General features: G+C 34.2%; 1 protein-coding gene across 1 annotated transcript in view; it reads right to left on the bottom strand.

The window, feature by feature from the left end:
• LOC150091475 (methanethiol oxidase) overlaps positions 1-17,955 on the bottom strand; it is a 116,045-nt gene extending 98,090 nt beyond the window's left edge. Inside the window, exon 1 of the mRNA XM_090384082.1 lies at positions 17,753-17,955. Within this exon, the coding sequence (XP_090240208.1) occupies positions 17,753-17,756 (4 nt within the window). The 5' untranslated portion in view covers positions 17,757-17,955. The remainder of the gene's footprint in view (positions 1-17,752) is intronic.
• Positions 17,956-19,526: the final 1,571 nt, after the last annotated feature.

Here is a 19,526-nt window from a genome sequence, read left to right as displayed (position 1 = left end):
TTTAATTATTTATATTTTACTTTAATGTACCGGTAAGTTGTCGATTTTTTCGTTTTTTCCGTTTTAATTTCTGGAGGGTATCATACGGAAGTGTTCCACGTACTATATTGAGGTAAACTCCTCTTATTAATTTACTAATATTATTATCAACGTAGAACATATTGAGTATTACAGCTCTGATTCATACTATCTAAGTACATATACAACATATTTCCAGTGCGGGGGGGGGGGAGGGTATATGACACATTAGTTGGAGGAGAATGAGATTGAAGAGAGAACTCTCACATCATCAATATCAGAATCCTCTTCTGTCTCTAAAATAGCTGAAGAAGTGAAAGGCCTGCAGAAGTATGGTACTGAAGTTGAAGTCAGAGAATCTGCAAGTTGAGGAGGTCACTCAATCTTTCTCAAGAATTTATAAAGGGAGGTTTAGAGGCTTGAACAAATACCTTCTTTTACTCACAGCAGACTTTAAAAGCATGAAACATTCTGCATGTTCTTTTATTTGTTCTTTATCTTTCACTATTGTATTCATAGGGGATGCTGCCAGCTTTAAAACATGTGAAATGGTCTTTCCAAAATTCTTCCATGTTAAATGTTCTTTCCACATTTCTTTCATGTGAAACGGTCTTTCATTGTTTTTCCACCTTCACACATTTTCAAATTTTTTCTCTACTGTAATTGTATGCCACTTTTTCAAAACACCAACATTTCCAGGACCATTCACACACTTTCCTGCCATACTGACTGGGATAACACACAACTAAAAAAAAAAAAAAAAAAAAAAACCAGAACGTTATCTACAAGACAGGGCAGTAGTATAAATAATGGGGTGCAAAATGAGACAAAAGAAGAAATTGTTTAACAAGAAGTTCTCATTCTAGATACAGACAAGTCATTGCACATCATATGATAAGTCAGAGAGCTATGTACTGTTTCAGTGGTTTTCAACTTTTTTTTAATAACGGCAAACCTAAGTAATTTATTTTATTTTGTAGCAATCCCTTCTTCCTGTTAGATCTGATTGTGTGTGTCTAAAATATATGTTATATAATAGTTATTACGATAATACAGCTATAAACAAAATTACAATTCATAATACAAATTATATATATATACACTGTATAATTTTATTCTTTATACAGAGGTACTAAATAGACATCAATTATAGATCACCACAAAATTAAAAAGATACCGTACACCTTTTTATAAGGAAATGAATATATAAATTTAAAAAAAATAAGTTTAAGTAACTTAAACCCAAATTATGTGGCACCCCTGGAATGTTGTCGCTGCACCCTGGTTGAAAACCACTGTACTGTCTGTTCGCCAGTAGAAGATACTTCGGTGCCTTGGCAACCAGACCAAACCATTTTGCAGAAGGGAAGATACTTTGGTGCCTTGGCAACCAGACCAAACCATTTTGCAGAAGGGTAAGGTAAAGAGGTACCTGACTGAGCAGTATACATGACATATACTAGCACAGTGTTTCTCAATCTTTTTACTCTCGTGGCACATTTTCCAAAGAAGAAAAATTTCGCGGCACACCTACGTAGTCATAGAAGAAGAAATTTCTAAATTAAATAAATAGAACGAAAAATAATATTAACAATTTTTTTTATTTATACTTATATTATATCTGTGTTATGCAAACAATTCTTATAACCAAATTAAAATATAAAAATGATCAAATAAATAATTACAAAAAGAAAATATGTATGCCTTCAGCAAAGCTTTAAATTATTCAAATATTTGATAGAGATCAAATGAATTTTTATTTAAAAAATTATAGTCAATGTGAAATATGTGATTGACAATGTTTTGTTATTTCTGCTATATCAGGTCTTATTTCATACAGAGCAACTCGCAGGTTATCTTCGACATTTTCCAATCATCTTTGGATATTCATCTCTGACTGAAATCCAAAAGTATCCAAATGAAATTCCGAATGTTTGATTTTTAATGTTCGATCGGATGAGAGGGAAATCAGTTCTTCCTCTTCTTCAAGACAAAGATTCCAGTTTGATGTATCATTAATAAAAAGATTTCGAATCCAGTCATATTTTTCCGATTTAATAGATGGATTTGGTTTTTTTGGTTTTTTTTTAGGAGCATTAGCAACTAAGGCCATATTGCTCCGGGGATATGCGGTGGTCATTCCCTGACCTTTCCACATCCTCCGTATTTGTTGGTCACGGGCTCGAACCCCGGTCTAATCAAGAAGCGTGTGCTACGTACTGCTGCCCCTGCCCACCTGGCTACGGAGGCGCCTTTAATAGATGGAAAATATGTTTTCGTTGCCTTTTGAAGCAAATCCAAATGGTTTTTCACCATTGGTGCAAGAAAATTTCTCATCTGTTCAGGAATCTTAGGAAACATAGCTAAATTATTTTCATCAAGTTTATTCATCCACAAGCATAATTTTTTTATCAAAAGCAATTGACTTATCTGTTGATGTTAAGATATTTTCGTTTCGCCCTTGTAAACTAGTATTTAAAATATTAAGATGTGCAAATATATGTTCTATGTAAGCCAGTTTTGCACACCACAATACATTGTTAAAACAATCATAAATTTTTTGTATTTTCATACAATTCTTTTGTTTTCCTGCGGTACTTATTTCATTTTTAAAAAATGCAGAGTTCTGCTCGCAATTCAAATACACGGGCTAAAACTTTTCCTCTAGAAAGCCAACGAATATCATTATGTAGTAATAAACAATTACAATTGTAGTTATATTCCATGCTGTCGCATAATTCTTTGAAAATTCGTGATTTTAAAGGTATGCTTTTAATATAGTTAACAATTTTTATTACGTCATCTAGTACAATGCTTAATTCTGTCGGGAGAGTTTTGCCTACTAAAGCTTCTCGATGAATAATGCAATGTGTAGAAATAAGATTTGAATTTTTTTGTTTTGCGAACGCCAAAAAAACCTTTTTTCAGGTCCGATCATTGATGCAGCACCATCTGTACAAATGCCTGTACAAAAACTCCACGATAACTTTGTCTTTTCGAAAAAGTAGTAGTAGTGGCATGTGATGCAAGAAAGCAAATGTATGAGCTTATGCAGCATCAGCCAACAAAAAAAAAAAAAAAATCACACCATTCCCTCCAAATGCCTGTCCAGTTCCTCCTTAAATTTATTCAACCTATCAACTTCCACAACGACAGATGGAAGTTTGTTCCAGCAATTAACCACCCGCTGGCTAAAGGCAAATTTCCGCACATCTATTCTACATCTGTCTTTTCTTAATTTGAATTTATGCCCCCTTAGGTTCGTAATCTGAACAAGTGGAAGGATCCCATCAGAATTCAGCGTGCTCAACCCATTCAAGGCCTTATATACCTCAATCAGATCACCGCGCAGGTGCCTAGTCTCCAGCCACTGCAATTTGCAGAACTTAAGCCTCTCTTGGTAAGAGGATCCCTTTATTCCCCTCACCAATCTTGTTGCCCTTCTCTGTACACGCTCAAGTAAATCTACATCCTTCCTAAAATGAGGCCTCCAGACCTGCACGCAGTACTCAAGGCGTGGCCTGACCATTGCCTTATACAGAGGGATAATCACCTCCTTTTCCCTGCTAGCAAAATTCCTGTATATCATTGACAAAACCCCATGACCTGCCCTGGCGGCCTGTCTGCATTGCTCAGAAAACTTCATATCTGACTGCACAATTACTCCCAGCCTTTTTCATTTTCTACCACCTTAAGTGTAGTACCACACAGTTGATACGTTTCTCTGGGGTTACTTCTACCCATAAGTTATCCACACAATTAAATATTTCCCTTCCTGTCATTCTTCCTGGCAATTCTTGACAAAATAAAAATTTTTTCATAATTAAATCTCCGTTAATGAATCGAACAAATCCCATTAATTGTGCTTTCCCGCTGGTATCTGTTGACTCATCTATTTGCGGAGCAAAAATTTGACCATCAAGTTTTGGTTGAACATTTTCTACTATATTTTCCGACATATTGATTATTCTTCGACTTATAGTACCGTTGGAAACAGGAATTTTATTTATTTCAGCTTCTGAATCTTTGCCGAACATACATTTCACCATTATACGACAAGCAGGACCGATCAACGTTTCTCCAGTCGAATGAGGTTTCCCTTTTTGTGCAATAAGTTGCGCTACTTCATAGGAGGCAATTTGTGCTTTGTCAGACACTTTTATTGTGTTTTCCAATTTTTGTATTTGTTTGGCACTATTTGTCATTAATCGTTCAAAATACCTTTTGTCTTTAGACATCAAATTTTGATGAACTTTTTCCATATGGCGTTTTAGCTTTCTAGGAACAATTGCACTGTTTGCTTTTTTTTATGTCCACATACAACACATAAAGGTAAGGGGAAATTTATGTCCCCTGTCCACGTAAAACCAAAATTTAAGTAATCTTCATTATATTTTCTTGTACTAATTTTCGATATTTTTGGCTGAGATTCGTCGGCGCTGGTATTGTTCATATTATCACTATTTTCAATGGCTATATTTGTATCTGCTGCAGAACTACTGTCGCCGACATCAATAGTTTTGTTTTATTTAAAAATTTTCGTATATCCATTTTCAGTTTTTTCTAATAAACAAAAAACGGTTTTGTAGAATTTTTAATTTTTATATACATTTAAATTACCTTAAGAAATCGCCTAACCCTAAATTATTTACTTTACAACACAAATACAGTTTAATATGACAATATTAAAAACATGATATATATAAACACGTAATACGCCGCATGCCTACGCGTACAACTCCCAGAGAACTAGAGAGGCTAGAGACGGGATCCCGTATTTTGACTTTCTGAGGTAATTCAGGGGCGTATTGCGTTGGTCCGATTCACGTGGTCTGCGGGCGACAGATAATTGGTCTTTATTCAAATAGTGTTGGCGCCTGAATGCAATTTCAATTCGTCATAAAAAGATCCTTCGTGTACTTTATGCCTATTAATGGTATTGTACGTATATTCGGACAATGATGTTAAAATAAAAACGACGCTAGTTTTTTTTTAAGATTTCGCGGCACACTTGGAAAATTTTGTGGCACACCAATGTGACGCGGCACACCTTTTGAGAAACACTATACTAGCATATACCACCAGACACCTGTATAAGTGGCAAAAATCTGTACGGCAGTGTCAAAAAGTTCTTCACAGTGAAGGGAAAAATATAGTGAATAATGTGCTTAAGTGTTTTGAAGATGAAGCAAGATGTTCTAGTTTAATTGTACCTAAAATTCAACCTATAAGAAGAGCTGCTCTAGCTACAGGTTTATCAGAAATAACAATTAAACAGATTAGAAATGAATGCTCGTTGCTGTCGCACCGAGATTATAAATTAAAATCTCCACATAAGAATAAACAAGTAATATAAAAAAAAATTTTTTAAAGTCAATTCCTACTTAGGTCAACAAAGAAAAATTTTATTTTAGTTACTTTTTATTAAATAATTACAATTAATATAAATATGTATATACATATGACAGAATCACAATATTAAGTGGCAAAATAGAAAGCGAATTTCCTTGCAATTTTCCATTTTCCTTTCTATATATGGTGTTGGACTATTATTTTTATTCACATGTTTCATTTTCCATTTTGTTCCCTCCTTGACTCAGACTAGAACCCAGAATGAAAAAAGAATCTGAAAAAGAAATTTTTTTTCCAGCGATCTACACGCTTCGCCACTGACGATATTTATTCCTAAATTTATATCCTGCTAAATATCTTATATAAGAGAAATTTTTTTCTCCCATATAAAACTAAAATTAATTAATTAAATTTAATTAATGAATTAATACTTGAAAAAACTGTATTAACATCAAGTGTCATCCACTACAAGTTTAAAAAAATGTATTTGAACTTGAGTGGATGAATAACAAAAATTTATCAAAAAATTAGTCCTACCTGTATGCGAAAATTATTGATTTTCGCATACAGGTAGGACCCGTTTTACGCCATGGATAGGTTCCAGCAAAACAGGGCCGTAAAATGAAAAGTCGTAAAACAAGATCAAAATTTTTCTAAGTACTGTATGCACTAATATTTCTGTTCTTTATAAATAATTAAATATTTTAAACATTTAATGCACATTTTATTTATACTTATATATAACACAATTAATAAAATAAAATTTTACTTTGGTCCTGTGGAGTCATCGCTTCAGTACATATTTACTTCACTGATATTTTATGTGACAATGGTGTAATGGGGCAACATTAATGGGAGGTTCCTGGTTGAGGGTCATCGGGTTCCTTTCCTTTCTTTGTCAAGAACTGTTGTATTGATGTGCGGTGTGACTTCCTACTTCTTTCTTCCAAGATGTTATAGTAGGGCTTCAACATCATGTTGACACCTCTTTGGATGCTAGCTACGTTCCCAGTGAGGATCATTATCACAAAGTTCATCAAATGCACTACGAATTTTGGCAAGAGCACTCTGAATATGTTTTGTTTTTAATGTTCTGATTGGCTCCAACTCTTCCACTCCATCTGGTGTGTCAGCCTCATGTTGAAGTTGCACAGTCAGTTCCTCCAATTCTTCCCTTGAAAGTGGCTCACCGTGATTCTCCAGCAACTGGTCAACATCATCTGGATCAACATTGTCAATACCAACATCCTCAGCCATGCGAGAAACATCTTTAGCCACTTCCAAAACTGGCGCAATCCTTACAAAATCAATCACTGCTTCAGGCCACAATTTATGCCAGATGCCATTGATGCAGGACTGTGACACTTCCTCCCAGCAGAATCAATGTTTGTGATGGCATTCAGGATGTTATATGACTTCCAGTAGATCCTCAGTTATATCAGACTGCACAGCCTAAACAATCCCTTTGAAAGTCATATGCAAATAATACACCTTGCAATTACACCCTGGTCCATTGGTTGCAAAAGTGAAGTTGCGTTGGGAGACAAATACACAACCTCAACTTCCAAATGGTCATTGTGGATGTGTATTTCTTGGAGGTTAGCTAGGTGTCCTAGGGCATTGTCCAGCACCAACATGACTTTGGGAGGCAAGCCATTTGCTGCACAAAACTGAGCAACCTCTGGACAAAAGTACGAGGTGTACCATTTTCTAAAAATTGTCTGAGTCACCCACGCCTTTTTGTTAGAGCGCCAAAACACAGGAAGTCGTGTCTTCACCACGCCCTTCATTACACGAGGCGTCTGAATGGTACACCAACATTGGTTTGAGTTTAAATGTTCCCGATGCACTGCCACCCAGAAGCAATGTCAACCGATGTTTTGCAACCTTGAAACCAGGGGAAGACCTCTCCCCACAGGCGATGTACGTCCTACTTGGCAATTTTTTCCAATAAAGTCCCATTTCGTCCACATTAAAAACTAAATCAGGGTGGTAGTTGCCTTCGTCTATTAAGTGTTTAAATTCAGAAGGATACTCTTCCGCCACTGCAATGTCAGCACTAGCAGCCTCACCAGATACTTTCACATTGTGAATTTTAGAAAGGATTTTAAACCGATGAAACCACCCTTTGCTGGCCGTATATGTTTCAGTGCTACCATACTCCTCACATATTTCGTCAAATAACAACTTTGCTCCAGAATTACCACCTGTGTAACAGGAATGTTATTTTGGTTCATATCGTCAACCTACAACACTAACAATTTCTCCGTTTTTTCCATTGTCTCGCTGCGTGAATAAGTTGTTCTGGAGAATGACACACTTGATATCCCTGTGTGTGTGTGTGCGCGCACTTTATTTTATCAACATTGTTCATAATTGTTGATACAGTAGAAGGCACTAAACCCAATGTCTTGCACACATCCGACTGACACTCACCCGACTCCATGTGACGATCACATCCATTTTCTCCTTAATTGTTAGTGTTTTACACTCTCCCCCCCGGCACAGAAACTGCCCTATGCTTAGAGCTCAAGGTTACACAAAAATTATTATGATTATTATTAATGAGAAATGACACTGTTTAACCCGTTAACAATTGAGGGAAAATTCACAATGAAATGAACATGGCACACTGAATGTAAACAACTTGGAGTCACTATCATTCTACCCACAATGCACCACAAAAAAACAAAAAACTGCTGGCACGTGTTTGGACTCGCAGGTATTGCTGCGATCTGTTACTGAGTTGTGATTTTCTATTTTTTCAAGTAATATTTTGAAACAGTCGTTAATGTGAAAATTCGAAAAATGGGACCTACCTGTATAAAGAAATAACTACCAACTACTAAAATGTGTTATTCATTTGATCAGCTGCATGCTTTCTTTACTTCCTGACCCCTATTTCAGAGAATAGAAGTGCCTACATAGCCACACCCTCAAGTATGTTCTAGTGGCTAACAGACTATATGTGGGCAATGTTTGCTGAGGTTTTTTTTTTTTTTTTTTTTTACGTAAAGCTGAATTTCTGTAAGTCGAGCCATCCGTAAGTCGGGTGGCTTACGGATGGCTCAACTTACAGAAATGTTGAATTCAGACATTTTTTGTTCATGAGAGAAATTAAAAGTACAAATAAATTTGTTTGTATTATTTTTTTTTTTTCTCACCAAGTTGTTTTGTTTTTTTTTACTCCCAAAATCAGCAAATCTGATGATCAAAAAAATAGCATTTTACCACTTTATTTAAATCTGAATAAGTGCTGCAGTTACATACAAAAGACAGGGCTGTTCAAATGGGCAGAGACTACCTAATCAACATGCAAACAGCAAGTGTAAAAAGGCAGGAATAAAACTTCAGTAATAAAAAAGATTGCATTTTAACATATACATTTACTCAAGAACACATTTTGCTTTTGCCTGAAGTGCAAAAACATGAACTTGTGCTCACAACTTTATGAAACTCAATTTTGCATCTTGGAGGCTTGTCACATGTGTGTCACCAGGCCTCCGCAGCCGAGTGGTCAGGAGCGGGAGTGCAGTAGCACACGCTCTTTGAGTAGACCGGGGTTCAAGCCCCTGACTGCTGAATACGGTCGATCTGCCAACCCGCACTGGACCAGTGTGGCAGATTATGGTCCGTTTCCCTCAGCATGAATTGTTGAGGAGGCTTCCATCCTGCAGTGGGTTGATAATGGCTGCACTTTACTTTTTTTTTACACATGTGTGTTACCGTTACTGATGCAGTTCCCTGCTCTTTTGATCACATGAACCAATCATGAATGGCCCCATTTCTATACATACATAAATACTCTGTACACATTTGACCATTAACAAGCTCCCTCAACATGTTCCGGGTGTAAAACACACCTTTAAACAGAAATATCTTTTTTGGGAGCTGTGCCTATGGGATAACAAAGCATCTTATTATCCCATAGGCACATCTGCTCCACAAATAGCAAAACTGCAGGAATAGCAATTTGATACAATACATAAATATTTCATTAATGAGCATATTTTCTTCTTTTAACTGCAAATTAGAAATAATTTAATTAACCTGTCCCCATTTTCTTAACCTAACCAAACATAACAGTTTTATACTAAATATAAGTAAGTTAGGTTATGGAATGGTAAATTATGATCAATGGCATTTGATTGTTTGAGGAACATTCCTAATGAGTGCATAACATATTTAAACTGTATGCGACAGTTTAAACTAAACTGTCACATACAGTTTGGTTTAGATTAGGAAACTTTACTACAGTACTACATGGAGATAAGATAATGTTTTTATTTCTAATTTGCAATTAAAAGATGAGTGTAAAATGAATGAGTGCATTCATTCAACAACATAGTGCTTCAAGAAATAATAAGTGCCACTAACTGCAGTTTACCAGGCTGATGGCAGTATGTCATACAATCAACATTTTCACTTGGTTAGCTCCAATGATAATAAGACTGCAGAAATATGTGATGAATATTTTAAGCATAAATAGTGCCTATTACCTTCATTATTTATTAATATAACTAATGCCTACCTACCTAACTAGGGTTACCATTTTTTTTTTCTCCTTAAAATCTGCAGACAAATGCCTTCAACATAAAGAATATGGAAAATAAATATAACCATTTATATTTTGGGAAACAGAATTAAGTAATAAGTAAATAAATGAAATTATGAATTTAATTAATAATTAAAATATTGCTCTCTAAAACTAATACTTTTTTTGGACCAGATTTTGACAAGTAATTAATTCATTATTTAACACAGTAAGAGTTTCTTATAATAAAACTCATCTCACTATCTCTTTGGTTAAAGAATCATAGAAAAAGAAAATTAAAAAAAAAAAAAAAAAACCAAGATGTTGGGATTGTTAAAAAAAAATGTTTTTCATTCTGAAATGCATTTTAATTGAAGTATGCCCATTTTTTTAAACCAAATGTTTATAAATTGAACTTAAAACATCTGGAAGAAGTTAACTTTCACAAATATCAGTAAACCTGTAGCAATAAGAAAACTATTTTCTGAGATTTATATATTATCAATGGATAATTGATGAGGCATGACATGGGCACACATATATGCATGAACACACCATTTCTCTTAATTCAAACAAAAAATAAAAATTATAATTTAAAAAAAAAAATTATATACTTTTTTATTGTTTTAGTAAAATAATAAGAGGAGTATACCTCAATATAGTGCGTAGAACCCTTCCGTATGATACCCTCCAGAAATTAAAACGGAAAAAACGAAAAAATCGGCAAACTTATCGGTACATTAGAGTAAAAAATAAATAATTAAATAATCAATTTAACACAATACAAATCAATTAAAACAATTAAAAATCAAATTAACGCAATTAAAAGAATCAAACGAAAATGTTCAAAACGATTTTCCTTCCTGAAGCTGACCGGTACATTTACTCTAATGTACCGGTAAGTTTGCCGATTTTTTCGTTTTTTCCGTTTTAATTTCTGGAGGGTATCATACGGAAGGGTTCTACGCACTATATTGAGGTATACTCCTCTTATTATTTTACTAATATTATTATCAACGTAGAACATATTGAGTAGCACAGCTCTGATTCATACTATCTAATTTTTTATTGTTTGTATTCTTTAATCAGTTAGTATGCTATATTTATTGTCCATGCATTGTATATCTTTGCAAAGGATTTTTCCCTTATTTTTTGAATAATAAATATGCAATCATATTCATAGGCCAAAATGATCACATTTTTTCATTTGAATCTAAAATAAAATATAGTGAAATAAACTGTGGAATACAATAACGGGGGGAAGAAGACAGAATGGAAAATATGCACTATTCCCATTTGTAATAATAAAATAATATTAAATTGTAACTGTAATAATATTATAATTAATTAATTGTAATAATATTAAAATATGCTTTATTTTCTATATTTTTACAAATATATCATACCCCCAGGGGCTCACATCTGGTGAGTATGGGCTTGGCACACCCAGGGTCCTGAGCTGGATATCATCATTCTTCTCTCTCTCTCTAAGCCTCAGGCTTCCTTGCACCATATGGCTAATAATAATAATAGCACAAGAATCCAATTTGGTATTTTCATATCTTTATATTTTATAAATTGGATTCTTGAGGGTACAATAAAGAGTACACCCTCTCTGAGTGCAAGTGCTCCAAGAGTAGCCCATAAAGTTATTTGTCATTTCTCTCAGGCAGGTTGTGTTGACTCTCTTGGATCTTCAATGTCCCAAACCAGTGATTTGGTTATATTCCTGAACTCACAGGCCATGCTACTATGCTGAATTATTACTTATTTTGAAGGAGTTCAGTCACATTTCTCAGACTCAACTGGGTAAAATCACTTAAATGACTTCTTGTTCTGCTCATCATTAGTTCAAACTATAAAGTTTTCTGTTATTAAACTATCAATATTTTAAAGCATCTTATTATTTAGATCATCTTTAGTAGCTAAATTTATGACATAAAACCGTTGGCAAAAACAAGCAATCTAAGTTTGAAGGTCAAGTTTCTATCTTGACATTACAATAAATATAAAATGTTTCAATGACCTGGGAAGCTTTAGTGAAATGTGTAAATACAGTGCAAATATGATAAATATATAATTTGATGAATTTTAAGTGCTGGTCAAGTCACCAAATGCAGACATTGTGGGGATATCAGAGATGTGGTATCACTCACTCAGATATAAACGATGCAGAATTTGAATATGGGGTTACAATGTATGCAGAAAGGATGGACAGGACAGGTGGGGAGTGGGGGTAATTCTATTAGGAAAGAAGCAGTGTATCCAGTTGACTCAGACTCAGAATTTCCAGTGCAATTCTGAGTCAGTTTGGTGTGACAGAAGCACTGGAAAAACAAAAATGTGAGTAGGAGTGTGTTTTAGGCCAAAATGAGTGTTATGAGTACAATGACCACAATGAATACAGAGAAATAAAGTGGGCAAGTAAATCAGAATGTCTTATAATGGGGATTTAACTTTCCAGATATTGACAGCTGTAGTGGGTTGGTCACTCAAACCTTAGCAAGCCTTTAGTGGATTTATTGGATGACTGTTTCCTACAGCAGCAACATGCTAGAAAGGTAACAAGAGAGAGCAATACTCTTAAGCCAATTATCAGCAGTGACTATTCTTGCATTAAGAATCTGCAGATAAAAGAATAACTAGATGGTAGTAATCACAGTGTATTGAGGTGGGATTTACTTAAAGATATAACTATCAACAAGGGTAAAAGGAAGAATTTTTGCTTTTGTAAAGACTACACTAGTCAGACAGTTTTTGAATTCTATACAGTAGGACCAACTTTTGATATTACTATCAGCAAATTCTAAATGGAGAGCATTCAAGGTAATAATCATAGGAGCTATTAGATTTTTCATATCAACTAAGAAATACTGTTCAAGGGTTAGATCTAAATGGATGTCAGATGAACTACTGAGACACATGGCAGAGAAGAAAAATGCATGTGATGTATAAATTACTGGATGATATTGAAGCCTATGTTAGATATAAACTGATCAACAGTCAAGTCACAAAGGAGATTAGGCAAGCCAAAACAGACTATGAGAAATCTCTGGGAAAGAATGCCAAGAAAAGCAGCAAAGACTTCTTTACTTATATTAAGAGTAGAAGAAAGGGGTTGAACTGATGATCCTGCTCAGGTTACCAATAGGCTAAATAGGTATTTTGCATCTATATTCACACATGGGCAACTCTTTAGGGAAGTAATGCCAGAAGTTTATTGAACTCTAGCAGGGAGCTGAATGATTAGTGATAACTGGGAGGAAAGTGGAAAAGAAATTATTGAAGTTGAACATAAAAAAAGCACCTGGGGTAAATGGGATCTATTATATTAAGGAAGGCAGCGTAAGGATGTAAGCAAACAGACATAATTATGAGAACATCTTTGGATTCGGGGGAGGTCCAAGTCCATGGGGTCCTTATGGACTGGAGCTGTGTGAATGTATTCCCCAATTCACAAAGGGGGATAGAAGAGTAATATAAGTATATAGACCTGTTAGCTTAACTTCTGTTCTAGGGAAAATAATGGAGTCACTGGTTAAAGAAGTAATGCAGAACCATCTAGACAGGAGTACAGTTATGCTTTGGTCACAGCATTAGTGCCATGCCAGACAGTGGTGAAACTACCATACTATCAGGTCAACCAATGAAGGGATCAGAGTCCAAGGAGTCAGGAGGCCCAATGATTGAAATGAATGAATTGGTATGGTCCTTGAATATTGTAGGGGATCAGCAATCTACAAGGGAGTACAGAATTTGTTGTTTTGCCTCTTCAGCAGAGTAACTCAACAATATGGAAAGTAACCATATAATAGTAACACACTGTGAAGACTGACATTTTGTGTTGGTTCAGTCATTCAAAAGCTTTTAGAATCATTGATATTTGTTTCATTGTAGAGATAACTTTATTCTAAAATAATTTATGTTACCAATGAAGAAAGCTAGAATAATTACTGGTAGAAACATCCACTTATGTTTATCACCACTTGTTATTAAATATATCTTATCTTCCTTCATGGATTAGGCGATCCGCCTGTTCCGATCTCGAAGAGGTCTTCCCATCTTTTCTTTGGTCTTCCTCTGTCTCTTTTTCCTTTTGCTCTATATGTATAAGCTAATTTAGGGAATCTATTATCTTCCATTCTTTCTACATGTTCTTTCCATCTTTGTCTATATTCTATAATTTTTCCATTAATTGAGTAAATCTTTAATTCCTTTCTAATATTTACATTTGGTATTTTATCTAATTTTGTACATCCTTTAACATATCTTAAAAATTTCATTTCTGCAGCTTGTATTCTATTAATGTCTCTTTGTTTCGGTATCCATGTTTCAAAACCATAAAGAAGTGTTGGTATTGCCATTACTTTGTAAAATTTCAATTGTGTTTCTTTCCTTGTTTTCTTAGCCAGAGTTCTTTTTATTGTTCCACATATATTTTGAAATTTTGCCAATTTCTGGTTCATATCTTCTTCAACATCATATGTTATATCACATCCTAGATGTTAAAAATGTTTTACTTGTTCTAATATTTTATTGTCTATAACTATTTTTGTTCTCACCGTATTTTTCCCTTTAAAAGCCATTGTTCTAGTTTTCATCGTTGATATTTTAACTTTATATTCTTCTGTTATTTGGTTTAATTTAAATACTGCTCTTTGTAAATTGTCTTCACTATCTTGAATAATTACTTGATCAATTAAATATTAAATATATAGTTATATTAAATTCTCTGCTAAGCTAAAAAGAAAAGAAGAGGAGCACATTCTATCCAATATGTTTTTATTCTGCATCATTCTAGAGCAGAGCACTTGCCCCAAGTGCATCAACACCAAGGGTGCAAATATGATTTAAAAGTATTTATTTTATGTGTTGTGAGGAGGACATTATGTGGTTGTTCATAATGAATTAATTAAATGTGAATACACTAAGTGACCCCATGAACTGTTGTTATCGTAAATTTTATTATATTAAAAAGTATTACAATAAGTGAGTTAAATTCCCACACAACAGAACCACTTAACTGGCAACATTTCTGGATTCCCCTACATACTAAATCCTATCATCATGCCTAATCAAAAAATATTTGGTAGCTATTGGTAATGATACAAGATAGAAGTAAGGTGACTACCTTTTCACTTTCATATTGTGGGACACAATATGTCCGCAGTACAGCCAGCATACAGAGGGAGGGGGGGTCATGGAAATAACATATAATACAAGGTTTTGCTTTAGTAGCAGTTTAACTTTAGTTTACATGTGATAATTATTATTGCAAAATACATATTATTTTAAAAGATTTTCATGTCAAACTTTAAAATGTAGGAATTAGGAATTGTTTTTAAGAAAACAAAAAAATTGTATAAAAACTAAAATATTTTTATTTAATCAAAAAAATACAGACAATTAAAATTTGTATACACATAAAAGTGAACTGCATCATTGCATTCTATGAATAATCATAAATCAAGATTTTCAGTTTATCAGTTTTGGTTCATTATTTGAATTTAAAAGCATACATTTTGCTTGACATTACTGCTTTGAGGATATCCTTTTTCTTAAGCACAAATGTGTAAAAGTCCTTACAAGTATATTTATAATTCTTCTTTACTGCAATTTCACTTTTTATTAAGTTTACGAGGTTTATTCCATTCATTTCTCTTATTCAGTTCATAGTTGAGAAAACTCGTTCAACATAAGCATTGCATGCACGAATAGATAGTACAAACAAGAGTAATCTTACAACATTTGTAAGTTCACTATCTGCTGCCAGAAATATTTAACACTATTTGTCACTAACAGAAAAAGTTTGCTTGGATTTAACTAAAAAAATACACCTGCAAAATCTAGTTTAAAATGACAAGATTAATTTTAGTTTGTTCACTACCAGCAAACACAATAGTAACAATGGCCAGACAGTGGCGGATTAAGGATAGTTGGGGCTCCTAGGCAAATTATATTTGGGGGCCCCCCCAAAAAATAATAATAAAAAAAAATAAAATAAAAAATAAATAAAAGTCAGGTGGCAAATAAATGAAATTTTGTACTTTTGAATTTTTTGCTTAAATTTTCGTTTAAATTAATCAAGATTTTTATGATGTTTACTGAAAACATTAATCTATTAGAACACTATAGGAAAATGTCTTGGCTTTGGGGGCCCCCCAAAGCCTGGGGGACCTAGGCACGTGCCTCATTGCCTAAATGGGTAATCCGCCACTGTGGCCAGCAAATGAGTAGTGAGGGAAGGCCGAAAGTTCCCAATGCACAGATAGTGGTACAGTGTAACCTCAGTGTGACAGCTAATTAGTGTTGCCATTTCGATTTTATGGAGAAAGAGTTCATTTGGCTGACTGCAGAACATTTCAACCCAGTTTCAGGACATGGAATTTTAAGTGCATTTTCTGGACTGTCCCACAAAAATTGAGATGGGTGGTCATCCTAGGTAGAAGACTATTCACTTCTACCCATAGAGTTAATAACACTACCTATCTTTCCTGATTAGACTTGACATGATTCAATACAAAATCTATAAATGTTGCCAGTTATTAGGTTATATTTAATTTAAAACTAGTTTAAGCTATTAAAGTAATACTTTTGACATAATAAAATTCATTTGATAACAACAGGTCATGTGTTATTCAGCTAATTAAATAATACTTAATTAAATACTTATTTAATTGTTACTTTTTAAGTTTGAAATATTTAAAAATGAATGCATGTGTGATATGCATTTGCATTATTTTATTATTTATTAATACATCCTTATTTGTAATGTTTATTTATTGGGTAGGGGGCACAAAATTTTTATTTTGCCCCAGAAAGGAAGAGCCGTTGTAGCTCTGAATATGATGTAGTTGAAGTAGGTGTACACGAGACGTTTCAACGATATCAAGCTGATTATATATATATATATATATATATATACACACACACACACAGTACTCTAGTCGTTAAAAGAAAGCACGGGGTACAACGATTATAAAACACCCACGCCAATGGTAATTAATCAAAAACTGAGAGTATATGCAATTTTATGTAAAAATAGCAGAAGGTATACCCTCCATTACAGCCCTATATACTGATTAAAAATTACTAGTACTTATCTAAGGGTCTAAATTTTTTTTTTTTTTTTTTTTTTTTTGGCTGATGCTATATAAGCTTGCTTTCTTGCGTCATATGTAGGGTGGCCAACTCTTGATCAGCCAATTTCGGGATATCAACCTTTAATTAAAAAATCGAAACACAACCAAAAAAATCTGGATTTTTTTCATTGGTATATCAGATTACAAAATGTTTCACATATTTGCGATGTGGCAGCACACACACACACGCGTACCAATTAGAAACTTGGATTGTGTTCGGGAATCTAAGACAAATAAACATCGAAGATGTAAATGGAAATGTATTTTATTTAAACTTTCTATACACATTCACGTTATGCTAGTTAATGAATTTTAGTATGATCTATTATTATATTTTATATTATTTATTTTACGTTATGTGATAAATCGGGACAAATAGCGTCCGGCCTAGGGTTCTTTCGGGACGCCACTATAGAGAGCCGAAATCGGGATGTAGCGCAAAATTCGGACCGGTTGGTCACCCTAGTCTCTATGCCTCTCCTAATGCAAATATGAATGACTTGAACTTGAACTGACCTCCTCTCCATTCTATGCATTCCTTCTGCATAAAACTTTAGATACATACTGTTAAATTTATTGAGTTTGAGTTGGATTTCAATATTTGCTTTACTGACGGACGCAAATGTTTAATTTTAAGTCTCGGTAATACTTTAGAAAAGTACAATCAAAAGGTACGCTCTCACATAGCATATCATAATGTACTTACACATTACTCTTGCAAACCTGAATTACTTCAACGCTTTTTCTCTCTCTCTCTGCTTTCACAACCCTCGATTCCCCAATGCTGCAAAACACTACAGTGGCTCGTCAGATTTAACACGTATCTAGCAGGAAGAGCTGCAAAATGTAGTGAACGATTCTTGCGTAAGCTCCAACAGCAACCTTAATCAATTCCTATCTCTAAACACGTGGACTATGGTTGACGCGCCAAATCGGCAGATACGAATTCACCAACTTCCCAGCATGAAAGCAATGTCAAGGAAGCACTTGCATTTTTTTTTTTTTTTCTAAAAATAGTTCCACTACACATAAGTAACAAGATTCTGATGAAGTAACGAGCGCAATATTAATTTTAACGTTTTTTTGGTATGATCGAGGCTTAAAGCTAAACCGAAAGTTTCTTAGTGATTCCCTTCTATTTCTGACTCTCTCTCAGGGTAATGCGGGATTTTTTTTTTTTTTTTTTTTTGACCAGTGCAGCGTGAGCCTCAGACTTATGCTGCAAATAAAAATATACTGTAAATGAAAATGTGGGGGGGGGGGTTAAACAACGGTCTCGGATATGTCGGAGACCACTGACGGGAAGGAAGTAGAAGACCGCATGTGAAAAAGTTCAAGCCCTGCTTAGACCTAAGATTTAACCTTAGACCTTCGCAAATCCATTACAAAATGTACAATAATTAAATGCAGTTACTATATGTTTAAGAAATGAAATAATACTTTAATGTGAAATTATTGTATGTACTGCAAAATAAACTTTCCAAATCGCCAATTTCTTATAGCGTGACCACACAGAACAAGCCATCATCCTCCTCCTCCCCCTCCCCCCGCGGTGGCAGACAGTGTTGCCAACTCTTAATAATACTTCCCGTTAGCCGCATGCTGAAAATCCGCTATTTTTAACACTTAACCCGCCAACTTTTTAAATTTTCATTTGGGTTAAATCCTATTAATGGGCGCCATAAAAAATGTTAAGACCCTACATAAGACCCCAGACAAAAACCTCCAAATTGCATATCAAATGCAGTTTATTCTGAGGAAGAAGTCAAAAATAACAACTTCCGTTTAACGGAGTTGATGAATTTATGCAGTGGCAATATAATCACTTGATTTCTTGGTTGGCGAAAAATTACATTTTGCAAAGTACAGCTTTTGGTGAAATTTGCAAACTTGAAATGCGGCTAACAAAAAGTAAATGTAAAACTTATATGTTTAGATGGGGTTGTAAGAAACCTTGCCGTAAAACAGAGAGTATTAGACATAAATCATTTTTTGATGACAGTACATTAGCGTTATCTCAAAATTTATTATTTCTATGCTTCTGGTCCTAAGATTGGTCTCAAGATCGCATTGCTCTTGATTTAAATATCAATTAAAAAAATAAAAATAATAAAAAAAAACTGTTATTGGAAAATGAACAGATCTGAGGGAGATCTGCATGATATCAATAATTGATTAAGGTAGACTATGTATAAATATGCCCTAAACGCTTGAGTCTTGATTAAGGTAGTTAACTAGGGGGATTTCAGAAAATGGAATAGCTATCGGAGTTGAAATTAATGAATCAGCATTTTTCAAAAGAAAATATATAATAACCCCAGGGACTCACACCTGGTGGGTATGGGCTTGGGATACCCAGGGTCCTGAGCTGGATATCATCATCGTTCTTCTCTTTCTTGGTGATTCCCTTCTCCTTCTCTCTCTCACTCACACACAATAATTCAGACTTTTTTTTTTTTTTTTTCAGCTGGTGCAGCATA

The sequence above is a fragment of the Mastigoproctus giganteus genome, chromosome 1 (assembly GCF_048544385.1).
Source record: "Mastigoproctus giganteus isolate SK-2022 chromosome 1, ASM4854438v1, whole genome shotgun sequence".
Classification (NCBI taxonomy): domain Eukaryota; kingdom Metazoa; phylum Arthropoda; class Arachnida; order Uropygi; family Thelyphonidae; genus Mastigoproctus; species Mastigoproctus giganteus.
The sequence above is the reverse complement of the archived record's forward strand: the minus strand, read 5'-3'. Positions and strand labels throughout refer to the sequence as shown.